This window comes from Pistacia vera, unplaced genomic scaffold (genome assembly GCF_008641045.1).
Source record: "Pistacia vera cultivar Batoury unplaced genomic scaffold, PisVer_v2 Contig432, whole genome shotgun sequence".
Taxonomy (NCBI): domain Eukaryota; kingdom Viridiplantae; phylum Streptophyta; class Magnoliopsida; order Sapindales; family Anacardiaceae; genus Pistacia; species Pistacia vera.
The window spans coordinates 268,804-283,661 of NW_022196260.1; the positions used below are offsets into that span (position 1 = coordinate 268,804).

The 14,858-nt window shown below is 33.7% G+C and overlaps 1 protein-coding gene across 1 annotated transcript; it reads right to left on the bottom strand.

Moving 5' to 3' along the window:
- Nucleotides 1–8,114: 8,114 nt before the first annotated feature.
- LOC116143687 (cytochrome P450 94A1-like) lies at nt 8,115–13,033 on the bottom strand. Its single transcript, XM_031429128.1, has 2 exons — nt 12,945–13,033; nt 8,115–10,022 (listed from the first exon to the last, which is right to left on the bottom strand). Exons 1-2 carry the CDS (start codon nt 13,031–13,033, stop codon nt 8,381–8,383), a joined length of 1,731 nt encoding a protein of 576 aa, XP_031284988.1. The 3' UTR covers nt 8,115–8,380.
- Between the last annotated feature and the right edge of the window lie 1,825 nt (nt 13,034–14,858).

The following is a 14,858-nucleotide window of genomic DNA, read 5'->3' on the forward strand; positions in this document are numbered from 1 at the left end:
TGAAAACTTCACCAACACTACATTAACGTTTCAATCATCAGAACACATCAGCCACAGAATCAGTAACATTCACTATCAATTTCACCAACCTGGTTAAAGGTCTTTATTACCAGCTTCAACCATCAGAAACTTCATCACATTCATTAGCAGTTTCAATCATAGCTCATTAGCCATCGTTTCAGTAAAAAAAAAAAACCAGTTTCACCAAACCTGGTTAGAGGGCTTCATTACCAGTTGCACTAAACCTGGTTAGGGGTCTTCATTACCAGTTTCAAGCATCAAAAGCTTCATCAACATTCTCTATCAATTCTAGGTCTGAACATCAAAATACACTGCAACACTCATATTGGAAACACCAGCGGCTGCAGAAAGTTACTGCAAAGAAAATCAGCAACCAGAACTCAAACTTGAACCATCAAGAACGGCCATTTTTTGTCTAAGCTCACTGAATTGAACAACTGAGAGAGGTTTTGTCAGAAGATCAGCAATTTGAAGTTTTGATGACACATATTGAACCACTAGCTTCTTGGCAAAACTTATTCACGAATGTAGTGTGCATCCAGTTCATATGTTGGTCTGTGCTAGAAAACTGGATTAGAAAAGAGCTCCGCACTCACATTATCATATCACTGGAGTTGTAGGAAATTTAGGCCCAATTCAGAGAACATATTCTGTAACCAGGCTATCTCAGTGGCAGTTTGGGCAAGTACCTGTACCAGGGCCGGCTTAAGGGTAGGCAGGGTGAGGCACCTGCCTAGCCCCAAAAAATGGGGCCCAAATTTTATAAATTTTTTTTTTTTTTTTTGTATCTTTAAAAATGAAAATGGTTTATAATTTTCTATCTAAGCCAAGGGCCCCCAAAAAAAAAAAAGCCATAAAAGCCAAATTTATATAACTTTTTACATATATTCCCACCCAAAGTTTAACAAATAGCAAGTTTATACCTTTAGTTTATATATTCTAGTTTATACCCCTAAATTAACACATTGAATCTCTTTTAAACAATGGAAGACTAAAATAGTCATTTATATACTCAAATAACTCACCCCCATTCACATCCCAAAATTTGACATTCACATAAATCATCTCCAGCCCTCTTCTGCCACCAGTGGTTTGGAGTTGATTTCGGTCAATTTTGGTTCCTGGTCGATTTTCCCTCACAAATCGACCGAAATCATCATTTTATCATTTCCCACCTTGATATCCTCGATTTGACTAATTTTTTATGAATCTCGCAACCCAACTCCACCACACGACAGCCATTTCCAACCTTTTTGGATGTACTCGACATTGTTGGCTTTCCCCGACACCACCATCTTCCTCCCCTCAGCCCTCTCACCAAAACCTCTATCATACCTTATCCGTTTACTCTGCCAATCGCCGGCCATTGATACCTTTTGGGTTGTGACTTTTCAAGCTTTTTCTTATCAATCTTGACTTGGAAATCACCCATTTCACCACCCATCACTTCTCCACATATCCACTCTCCAAACCCCCCACCAACCTAACCCTGTTAGCCTCCCGATTGTTGTTCACCTCTCCTAGTGATTTTTCATTTCAAAAGGTAAAAAAAAAAAAATAAATAAAAAAATATTTTTTAATATATCCTTATATTATTAGAGGGCCCTAAAGTAACTCCCCCTAGGGTCACAAATGTTCTAGAGATGGGCCTGCTCTGTCCTCAGCCTCAGTTGAGGACAATACTACAACTTTTGCTTGCGAGAACTTCATTGAATGAGATTTGGACCTAAGAAACCACACACCCCACTTGTAGACCTTCGGCCATCAAAGACTCCTTCCCCATCACATGACATAACACCTCAATATTTTGTCATAAATCGTAGAACAATACAAGGTAATGTGATTTTAGCCGTGTATATATATATAGTTGAACAATGAATTTTTTTTTTGTTTTTTTTTTGGGGGTTTTTGGTCAACCCATTATTAATTGCTAGCTTGATCAATGAATTGTAAAAATTGTTGATATTTCTTATTTTCTTCCAACTTAAGATACCTGACTCCAACTATATATTGTCGTAATATGGTATATAATCGTTGAAAAGCAATAATAAACTATGTATAAAATGATTTTCTTCGGGTATGATGATGGTTAAATATATTGGAAATGCTGAAATAAATGGGGAGCATGTTAACAAAAAAAAAAAAAATAACATAACAATAATAATAATAATTAAAAAAAGCCACTTAAAAAATTTTGTACCTGATTTGTAAAAGGCATCGCATCGCTACACCGAGCATCAAGCTGAAATATTTCATTCCGCATGCTTCTTAGAAATGTTTTCGATGAGAATATATGTTTTTCAGATATATATATATATATATATATATATTATATTATATTATATATATAGAGAGAGAGAGAGAGAGAGAGAGAAGAGAAGAGAGAGAGAGGAGAGAGAAGAGAGAGAGAGACACACTTCTCACAAACGTTGACGTAACAACTCATATTAGTTAGTTTGAATTTGTTAGACAGGATCCATTGTCATATTAATATGTGTGTGTGTGTGTGTGTGTGTGTATTTTTCCATCAGTCCCTAAAATGAAAATAATGTTATTTGTCTTAAGGTCTGCTTGGGAGTTTTTTTTTCCACTTGTTTTGAGAGATTTTTAATTAGACTAATTTTGAGTGTTCAAAAACCTACTCATTGCTGATATTTTTATGTACAGTTTTGACTGGCTCAAAAACCCTCCAAAATCAGTGTAGTGTAGTTTTTTGAGGGGTTTATAAAACACTCAAAATCTGAATGTTTTAGTTGATTTTAAATTTTATTCCACAATCATTACCACTATAAAACTTTTCCAATTATATAAAAAAAAAAAATTAACCTTTTTATGCGCATCTTCAACCAATTAATATAATAATTTTTATACAATCATAAAAGAAAATTATTAAAATCTCATTTTTAGATGCTTTCTTGGAGAAGTGGAGTTACAATTTTTCAATCATTCTTGAAACTACAAAGAATGGCGAAGAAAGATAAGGAGACTTTATTAGATTTGAAGTTATAAATACTAATAAATAGAAAACAAATAAAGAACCCTTACCTTGTAATTGAAAAAACAAAACTCCTAAATATTGGTTGAAGTTGGGTATTTTAATGAGCATATATGTAAATTATTATTTAAAAAAACCGTCAGAATCACTAGAAAATAAACTCTCAAGCACATGTTAGGTGTTTTAAAAACTGCTGCTAAATACCCCTCAAAACCGTTACAGTGGTTTACCTTTAAAACCGCTGTAATGGTTTACTTTTATAACTGCTATCATATAACTCTCAAGGGATCCTTAAGTAGAGAATTTTTAAAATGGTGTCTTTAAAGAGATACCTCCATACAATTGGTGTTGATTAATTCCAAGATAAAATGAATGTGATGTTAAGTAGACATTACAACCAAAATGAATAAAGAGTATTATTATATAAGGGGTTAGTTGTTTAAAATTTGTCAAAGAAAACAAAATAAAACTCATTTTAAATTAACCAATTTGTAACCATTTTTCAATAAATGTACTCTGGTTATAGTAGATCACGAAGAAGGTGAAAAAGAAGTACCTTTGAATTTGACTTGAGTAAAGAATAAGAATCACATGGATAATCAATTCCATAAACACTTGGGTAAAGTATTCCTCAAAATTAAAAAATAAATAAAACCCTAATTCTTAAGGTAGGGAATCCAATGAAATTACTTTTTTGACCCTATTTGAATTTGAATTTTCTATTTTTTCTTCTAAAGATTTCATTTCAATGTTTATTATTTCATAATTTAGTGATTATTAAAATAGTATTTGCAAATGTTGAAATTTGTCGAGTAGTGAACTGGCCATTGACTAGCAGTTGATCAATTCCATAAAAACATGGGTAAATGATTCCTTAAATTTTTTTACAAACCATAATTCTCCCGGTAGGGGACCCAATGAAATTACTTTTTTGGCCCTATTTGAATATAAATTTTCTATTTTTTCTCTTAATGATTTTATTTCAATGTTCATTATTTTTATAATCTAGTGATTATTGTTGTGGCCTGTTGATTTTGCCATGCTGAATACCTGGAGACTTGGAAGAAGCCTTTTTTCTCCCCTGCCCAGAACTGTTACTAAGCTGTGCTTTGCTGGGGAGTTATTTTTTGTCTGCAGGTTCCCTGCGGCTGGCAGTGCAGATCCTCTGTTTGTTTTTCATTCCTGTTGTACTTCGGCTGGGATTGTGCTGCATGGTTCTCTTTCCTTCTGCCTGTGGCTGGTTGTGGTTTTGTGTTTGGGCTGCTGCAAAAGTTTTTTGAATCTGGCTATTCTGGGTGTCTTTGTTGGTTGGTTTGATGTTTGGACTGCTATAGTGCTATGTACAGATTCTGCAGACTGTTTGGGAGGCTGGTTTGTTATGTGCAAATTGTGCAAATGTTTTTTTTTTTTTGTATGGCTGGTCAGATTTTTTTTTTTTTTTTTTTTTTTTTTTGATGCTGGTCTAAGTCGTATGCTTTGGTGGCTTCTGCTTCCGTATCTCTTCTTTTTGTTCTTTTTGCTTGATTCTTGGGCCTGTCCAAGGATCTTGCCTTTGTAATGGTCTTCTTTTTTAGGACTCATTTTTTCATTCTTTGTAAATTATCTTTTACCCAAAAAATGTTGAAATTTGTTGAATAGTGTACCAGTCATTGATCGACAATTAATCATCGCTGACAGTCATAATTTAGTTAAAATATCTATTATTAAAGTAAAAATAACAATAAAGAACTTAAAACTATAGTATTAATTTTTTTGTTATTATTTATATAATTAGTCTTTTTATTTGAAAATATAATATCATAATTTTAAATTACATTGAATATTTTAATATTGTAGGTATCTTTCTCATTTATCAAATATATCATTCAATTCCCTCCATATTGAATCTTATAGATAAACAATGGAATCATAATTCATTCCATCATTTATTTACTATTTGAACATCTATCATTTTCCAATTCTCTTTCCCTTTCAATATAATTCTAACAAGTAAACATGGCATGATGCTTATGTTATTCAAAAAGAAGTTAACGTGAATGGGAATCGAATGCAGAAAGGAATAGAAATATAGAACAGAGATTCCATTGTTTGTTGATGAAAACGTATTTTGAAGAAATGGGATAAATGAGATATGTAAATAAAATACCCTCAAATTTAAAACACTAAACATTATTAGTCAAATTCAATTATTTATGCTTGATTTATTCATATGTATAACTTTTCACATAACAACATAAAATATTGACTGTTGATACAAAAATCTACACCAACCAAAGAATTTCGATTGACCATGTCGGAATCGAATGGACGTGCGTGTGATTTAATAAAAATCAGCAATTGAATAATTAAAGAGAAAATACAAGTAATGATAAGAGGCAATTTTTAAAGTGGTTCGGCAAGTTTGAATCTTGAGCCTACGCCCATTGTTTCTCTTATTGAATGAGAATTACAAATGATGAATCTTTTCCTAAAATAATTGCCCCGCCCCATGAAAACAAGTTCTGATGGGTTTATATAGCACCCATTTATATGATAGAGTTGAGGTAAGATTCAAATACATAGGATTAGAAAGTTGCAAGATCTTCAGCTACCTTAGTTGGAATCTAAGTCAAACTAAATATCTTCCTTCTAAACTGAGCCAATTTAAATATCTTCTCTCATGATGGGGAATTATCCTCTTCGGATTCCCCGCACAACAATAGCCCTCCAGTTTTTGGAGTGCAAGTTCAAACTTCAAAAACTCATGTCTTTGATCTGAATTGTTGTCTCACTATAGGCTGCAGTCTCAAACTGAAGAGCTTGAATTATGTCTAGCTCGATCTGAGAGATCTTGAACATGTGATCTCAAGCGAATCAACGAGCCTATGAGCTCAATCAAAGAGCATAAGACGCTCAATCTGAGAACATAAAGAGCTTGATCAGAGAGCATAATTACTTAATCTGAAAGCGCGGGAGTTTGATTAGAAAGCACGGAGAGCTTGATAAGCACAGCTCGATCAGAATGCATGGAGAGCTTAATCAGAGAGCTTAGCTTGATCAGAGAGCATGGAGAGCTTGATCTGAGAGCATAACTTGATCAGAAAGCATGGAGAGCTTGATCTGTGAACATAGCTCGATCATAAAGCATGGAGAGTTTGATCTGAGAGCATAGCTTGATTAGAAAGCATGGAGAGCTTGATCTGAGAGTATAGCCCGATCAGAAAGCATGAAGAGCTTGATCTAAGAACATAGCTTGATCAGAAAACATGGAGAGCTTGATCTGAGAGCATAACTCGATCAGAAAGCATGGAGAGCTTCATCTGAGAGATAGCACGATCAAAAAGCTATACTTGATCATAAACCATGGAGAGCTTGATCTGAGAGCGTAACTCGATCAGAAAGCATAGAGAGTTTCATCTGAGAGATAGCTTGGTTAGAAAGCTATGCTCGATCATAAAGCATGGAGAGCTTTATCTGAAGCATAGCTCGATCATAAAGCATGGAGAGCTTTATCTGAAGCATAGCTCGATCAGAAAGCATGGAAAACTTGATTTGAGGGCATAGCTTAATCAGAAAGCATGGAGAGCTTCATTTGAGAGCATAGCTCGATCAGAAAGCGTTGAGAACTTGATCTGAGAGCATAGCTCAATTATAAAGCATGGAGATCTGGGTGCGCGATCTGAAGTTGAAGATCTGGGTGTGCGATTTGAAGCTGAAGATCTGGGTGTGCGATCTGAGAGATTTGACTGCACAATCTGAAATATGTTTCAATATCTTGACAATAACTGGAGCTGCAGACGTCGGATTTGGATGATTCTTAAACCGTTGGAAAGCTTACTCGAAGATCTACAACTCTTATGTTTACCACTTTGCCAGACTCATACTTTATAATGCTCAATACTCCCCATCTGTCAGCGGCCTCAATTCTAGAGTTTGATTTGGTGACATGGATTGTAGCCATGGTTGAATTTTTTTTTTTTTTGTGGTTGAAAGATGGAAAAGAAACTACTGGAAAACAGAGAGAGCTCAAAGTGTTTAAGCTCTCCTTCTAGCGCTAAAATGTTGATACAGAAATCTACACTAACTAGAGAATTTCGATTGACCTTGTCGGAATCGAATGAATATGCGCGTGATTTAATGAACTATCATATCATATCTAACCATGGTGAAATTTTTAGAAAAAGAAATTTAGTTTTCTAATTTTATATAATTTCTTAATTATTATTTTATAATTATATTTAAAATATCTCTTTAATTATAAAACCTAATAAGAATTTTCTATCTTTCCAATTTTTTTTTTTTTTTTAAATTCAAAATATACTCTCTTTCTATTATTTCCATATCACTATTCTACTTTTAAATAAACTTTATTTTTATATTTTTATTAATGCTATCCTTATTGTTGTGTGTGATTTCCGTCAAGCTTAGACCAATTTGAGGATATAGCTCGACACAGAATGAGCTTGATAACTATGATTGATCGACCCAACATAAGTTCATCGAGCTATAGCTCGATCCAACATAAGCTAGTCATGAGCAATTCAAGAAATCATTCAATCAATCCTTAGATTACTCAAATCTCAGATATTTTTTGGTTTTACGCTTGTTATGGCTGTCTTAGCCCATGTTGTGCTTGAAATGATCAAATTATCAATAACTCCCCTCCAATAGTCCAATTTACTTTAGCTTGTCCACTTTAGTGGGTGGCTATGTATTGTAACCGATTAGGTAAACGCACGAACAAACAGTAGGAAACATCCGCATCACAGTAGTTGGAAAGGCCGTTCTAACAACTGTGCTACCTGTCCAAGTAGCGTCAACTTCTTAAATATAGTCGAAAAATTATTCTACAATCAACTCAAATATTAGATACAGAGAGAAAAATTTCTATAATCAACCTCAAATATTGGATTGTTAAATGTTAAGTAGCTGACCTGTGACCAATTTTTAAGTCAATTACAATCTTTAAGCTTATAAACAAAAAAAACAAAACAAAAGAGCAGTTATAGTCACAAGTCCATCCTTTTGATCAGTATCTATAGAGATGGACTCAATAAATATAGTAAAGAGATATATATCATATCTAAACAGAGATTTTTCTGCAAGATAAAACCATCCTGCCTTTAATTCGGTGAATCAAATATAAATAAGTGACATCGAATTGTATTTATATGTTTATCCCTTTCACTTTAGCTTTTTCGACAATTACAACAGCACGTGACCTTTCAAAGATTGGGCAACATTCCGGCACCTGCCTTAAACATTCTAAATTATTGGTTGATATATAATTTTTATTTTCTTAAAAAATAAAAAACAAAAAAGCACGGCTCTCTCTCGAAGCCCGATCCCATAGCAACTGGCAACTTCCTTTCCAGTAGGTTAAGCTCAATTGATCACGTCCACACGTCTTTCCTTCACCCTCACGTGTAACCCATCTTTCATTCTTAGAGTCAAAGATAACACGTGCTCCGGAAACTTATCCCTATTCTGAACATCGATCACGAACCTCTCGATCACAGATGCCGCAATTGATTTCATCTGAATATATGCCATATCTTTCCCCAGACACATTCTCGGCCCAGCATGGAAAACCGGAAACTTAAACATGTTTTCTGGCCGGTAAATTCCATTTTCGAGCCACCTTTCGGGCAAATATTCATTGCAATTCTCACCCCATATACTCTCTATTCTCCCCATCGCATATGTATGATACGAAATAAACCATTCCTTGCCGATAAATGTCCCGTCCGGCAAGATGTCGTCGTTGCTGCAAGCTTTTGTATCAATCGGTACTGGTGGGTACAATCGCATCGCTTCGGATATTGCTGCATGTAAGTAATGCATGTCTCGTAGCTCATCAAAACTGTAAATATCGCCGATACTTTTCCCGCTTCGGACCCTGATTAACTCCAGCTCCTTCAGTATCTTTTTCTGAACGTCTGGACGGGAAGATAATAACCAAAAGACGTAACTTAAAGCCGAAGATGTTGTGTCTCGTCCTGCAAGAATGAAGCTTATGACGATATCTCGAAGAAATTCGGGTGAGAACTCATTATTTCCGATAAACCGTGACAGTAAATCTTCGCCCTTATTTTCTTCTTTTGCTTCCATTCTTGTACGAATAATATCATTAGCGAATTCATGAACTATTTGAATTGAATTCCGCAGTACCCGTTCTGATCCTATGTTTAATAACTTCTGGATTTTCCATATGAATGGAAACACAGACCGGAATCTCTCAGCACTAAGCGTGGCCGCATCTTCAAAAGCGCGCATAAACTCCGAACGACCCGTTCCATCTCCCTCAAGACAACCAGGATCTACATTAAAAGCTACTTTACATATGTTGTCAAACGCAAACCGTTCTAGAATATCTTGTAAATCCAACACTTGTTCTGATTTTGAGGCTTTGCTTAAAGTCGGAACTAATCTTGACAAAATCTCGGACCCAACATTCTCCATAACGAAATTTCGGAGCGATTTTGTGTTGAACTCATAGCTTGCAGTTTTCCTCTGGACTTTCCACAACTCCCCGTCGGAGTTAAAGATTCCTCGGCCGAGAAAATCTTCAAGAAGGAAGATGAACTTATCGCCTTTCGGGTAGTTCTCAAAGTTGGTCTTGAGAATATGTTCGACGTTTAACGGATTCGCTGTGATGATGCCACGAACTTTCGGAGGACGGTATAAGAAAGCAGTGTTTGTGGGACAACTTTGAAGTGTTTCGGTTGACCACTCAAGAAATCGACGCCGGTTTTTGATGAAATCCGGCAAGATTCCTACAATAGGGTAGTGTTTGAAGCCTTTGTTTAGGGTTCTTTTATTTGAAATGGAGAAGTAAAGGCGGAAGGAGAGAAAAATGAAGGAGAAGAAGAGGAAAGTTTGGAGAGTGAAGAGTTCCATGGCTAGAACAAAGCAGAGTTTTTTTTTTTTGCTTTTTCTTTTTGTCTTCCTATAAAAGTATAAAACGATAAGATATTCTATGGCCAAAGGTGCGACAGAACTTGCCGTTAATCCATTGGAAACAGTCCTATCAAATATATGAGTTGAGATAAATAAAAATATATATCTAAATCCTGAGAGACAGAATCTTACCAACTCCAATATTTATATTAATATAAATATTTTAATTGTATATATAGGAAGCGTTTAAATGGGTTTTCGAAATTAGTGTAATTTTTTTGTTAAGATTTTGAAAGAGGCTTCTCCAAATTGATAACAACCATTTTTGTGTTATATAAGTAATTAATTTTTAATGATTTGGTTGGTAATTAGACCCGCAAACCCAAAGATTCCGCAAACCCAAAGATTATCGGACTCGGACTCTAAAGTGATAACCTCAAGGTATGGAGTTGTTTGTATTAGTGGTTTGGAATAGAAGGATTGGACCCGTGAATCGGGACGCATAAATCATGATGGGTCTAAGAGGGATAAGATTTTGTTTTGGATATTATCTTTAACCATTCTCTAAGTTTTTAGAAAGCATATATATATATATATATATATATATAAGAGTAATACTATGTTTATAATTAGTTATACAATTGAGTTATATAAAAAAAATAAAAAAATAATAGAATAGTTATTAACATAAATTTAAATAATTTTTATTTGTTTGTATGACTTAATTATAAATAAACTTATTGTATTTGTAACTATGCAAATGGTGTATACTTCAAACAAGTCAATTATTCAATCTTCTTTTCCATTAGAAAATTAATTATTTGCGAATAAGATGTAATTCTTGTTAAAGTATATAGAAAAAATGGCCAGCTAAAGAACGTTTATTCAAGAAGAAATAATTACTTCCAGACCCTATTTTAAGAGTTAAAAAAAATATCTCTAATTGTCTATAAGTAATATTTTGTCTAATTCTCTTTATAGTAATATTTTTATGCAAATTTTGGATGATTTTACCTCTCCTTCAATTCACTTTTTTCTTTCTTGCTTTTCTTCTTTTCTCTTTTTTGTCTCCTTAATGCTTTAGATTATGTTTTTCAAATTGTTTGTATATGTTTAGAGGTGTATATATTCATAGTGTTTAATAAGTGAAATATAGCATATTTAGGGGGAAAAGCTGAAAAAGCTCATTTTCAAAACTTTTGAATAAAAAATATTGATTACAAAAAAAAAAAAAAAAAAAAAAAAAAAAAAAAAAATTATTGCAGAAACTTGAGTCGTCAAGTCTAGTCACTCAAATGAGGTAGGCATTAACCTTGCAAAGTGGACCTTTTTGATATTTTATTATGACACATTGTATTTACATATAATCTTTATAGTCTATATTTAAATATCCGTAGAGTCATATAAATATTAAAAAGATTTACTCGAGCAAGTTAACATATCATTATACCCCCACTCAAGCGACTAAGTTTATTCACATTGCTCGAGTCTTTTCATCAATTTTTGAGAAAATAAATTTTCAATCCAATTTGAATTAACACGATTCTTTATATATATAATATTATATATTTATATTAATATAATATTTTTTTTTTTTTTCGACATCCTATATATTTAACAAAACTTCAAAAAATTAACCAAAAAACCATGATATTCTAATTTCAATCCTAAATAAAAGTTTTTCCATTTTAATAGAAGCAATATATTCATATAATTAAGTACGACTCACAAGTGTAAAAGGGTCAAAAAATCTTATGAGAGGTTTGATTACAATGTATTTAGAGTAAGTTATTTTAATTTAGCTTTCTAAAAACTAAAAAGGGTCAACTAAATAAATTTCCCGTTAAAGAAAGACCTTTAGTTCTCTTTTTGTCTTTTTGATGGTCTAATGTTGGTAGCATTGAATTTCCCAAAATCAAATGACGAATAACAATTAGGAAGATCCAGAATTGATTACTGATGATATACCACACAATCTACTGAATCACCATTTCCATTATAGTGGGCGAGTTTATTTGTTTAAGGGAGGGTCAAAACCTAAAATAATTTTTAATTAGAATTTATTATGATATCATATACCCAGTGAGTTTCCTTTACATGATAGTACTGCAAATCATTTGATCCAATTTATTTAATAATAAAGCTTAACTATGTTAATTATTTGTAACCATATTATTTCAATGTTAACACATTTTTAACTTCTATATATTCTCTGTTTTAACATTAACACTCCTTTATATAATAATCAAAATAGTCTAATCCAAGCATTTTCACCATTTTATTAAATTTTTTTTGGAAGACAACTATATTTTAATTCCTTTTTTTTTTTTTTTTTTTGTTATCTTGTGAAAAGTGTACAAATAAAAGAGTTCCTATTAATTTCGCATGATCAGCATATTAATATTTGAAAATCATCATCAACGAAGCAGAAATTATTTATATACCAACATTAATTACTGAAAGAATTAATACATATTTGTCAGAAGCGATATTTATATATCAGTATGCAATTAATTTTAGTTAAAATTAGTTGAAAGGGCATTCATATATAATTTTAGTTTATCATAAGAATGGTTTCATAATCATGCCCACTAATGAATTGATAACCAATGTAAAATAATAAATAAATCAAAAAGAAAAAAGAAAAATAACATGTGATGAAAGATAGCATTAGTGGATGTAATCAATTAAAATTTGATTATGCAATGCCCCCTTAATTTTTAATTAATTATGTTTTGGCTATTGATCAACATCAATGTAGAAATTGACAAGAGGTAACCAGCCAGCACGTTTGGTAGATCATTTGGTGGGTGAACAAAGCCTCAGCCTCCACGTACGAAATCAATATAACTAAAATAAAGACACCCCTCCTGTTCCCGTTCCGAGTCTGAGTAATGACGTTACCCGATGAAATTACAAATATACCCTCTATTATTTATTGAGAAATTATAAATACACCCCAAATATCCATCGGTTCCACCCTGGATACTAAGCCAGGTCTTGGGTCCAATTCCTAAAGTGGTAGAACCGAACCCAAACCCAAACCCACATAGTGTCGGTTCCACCGAATTTGGAACTAAAATCGATCTTGTGAGGGTCAGTTCTAGGTAGGAACCAGAACCGATACTTTGGATACATATCGATTCCGGAACCGACATCTGGGCATGAATGTGTTATCAGAGGAGCTTCCGGAAGAACTTGGATTGCTTAGTGAGCTAGTTGTAATGTAAGTTTAAACTTTACAACTTGTTTTTGCTTGTTTTGAATTGATTGTTCTTCTGTGATGTTATTTATTTATGCTTTTACTTTTGGTAGTGGAATTGGAACGAACAATTTCTCTGGTCCTCTGCCACCTGAGCTTGGAAATTTAACCAAATTAGAGAAACTGTAAGTTCTTATAGACTTTCAGTTTCATTTTCAATGCAAAATTGGAGAAAAGTTGCTACATAGTGATGGAATTATTGAAAATTCTTTACCTTGACAGATATATTGACAGTTCTGGAGTGAGTGGTGAAATTCCTTCAAGCTTTGCCAATATACAAAGCCTGGCTATAGTGTAAGAACTTTTCGACTATATTAATCTACTGATCGAAAACGAAAAGCATCAGGTCTTAAACAAGTTCTTTTGTTGTTCTCAGGTGGGCTTCAGACACTGAACATACAGGAAAAATCCAGACTTTATAGGAACTAATTGGTCAAAGCTTAATGTCTTGTGAGAAAACTCTTATTTTTTCTTTTCATTTATTTCTTTCTCCATTACACTTAAATCTGCAGTCTTCTCTGAATGTTGCACAGTTTAGCTCATAATTTTCTGGTTCTACACATTATTGCAGGAGGTTACAAGGAAACTCTTTTGAAGGGCCAATACCATCATCCTTTTCTGATCTGACTTCCCTGACAGAGTTGTGAGTGTTCCCCTGTCATGTTTGAATTTTACACTAATCAATGCTGAAAATCTCATAAAAATTGAAAATGCAGGAGAAAAGCGATTTGCCCAATGGGAGGTCGTCGTCCTTGGCATTCTTAAGGGATATGAATTCTTTAAGTACCTTGTAAGGCAACACTTTGGAATTTCTAATAGCATTTGCTGAATTTCTTCATCTTATTTCATTAATCTTGAATATTGTTCGTCCATGTACTGCAGAGAGCTAAGGAATAACAACATTTCTGATACAATTCCATCCAATATGGGCAACTTCTAGAGTCTGCAGCGTTTGTAAGTTTATTCCTTTTCTTTCCCTCCATTGTTAAATTGCTAGCTAGCTTCTTGATCTTATAATTGGATAATTCAATAAGTTTTCTTTAGGGATCTGAGTTTCAACAATAGAAGTGGACAAATTCCCAGCTCGCTTTTCAATTTGAGTTCGCTGACTCACCTGTAATCTACCATCTCTGCTTTGTTGTATCAAACAATCATTTGTCTCCCAAAATGTACCCATATTGAAACATTTATTTCTGGATTTGTACTCAGGTTTCTGGATTTGTCTTCTCAATGTGTAAGTACTTTTGAGATATTTGCATCAATCGTTTTGCAACATACCAGAATGGAATGTTCTACTGGTTAATATGTCAGCAATTTTAATAGTAACATGACAAGTTTTGATGGGAAATCTAGTTTGCTGTAAAAGTCTCTTGAACAGAGAACTTACAGTAAAAAATCAATGTGACTAGTACAATGCCTGAATTTCATACTTATAAGCAGTTGTATTGTGTAGCTAACCTTCTCCTCTGGCTTATGCTTTCAGAGATGCATTATATAATAATTTGTTACGCCTGGAAAAGTAGGGCTGACGCAAAGGCTTGTCTGCATGGGAGGTCAGAGCTTAGGAAAGTTCTACGACTGCTCAAATGTGGCCACGTCGCGTGATGACGCGAGCGGCATGCTCCTGCTAGTGTAGTAGGTGTGCGCCAGGATGGCAAGCGGTTGGAAACAATCCACATGTCCGATCCCTGCACGAGTCGA

Bases quoted from the DNA above. Each gene is read 5' to 3' on its own strand.
- LOC116143687 (XM_031429128.1), bottom strand. From the start codon at position 13,033: ATGTATCCAAAGTATCGGTTCTGGTTCCTACCTAGAACTGACCCTCAC. The intron at 10,023-12,944 runs GTGGGTTTGGGT...TATATTTGATAG, and splicing joins TTCGGTGGAACCGACACTAT to GACTGTTTCCAATGGATTAA.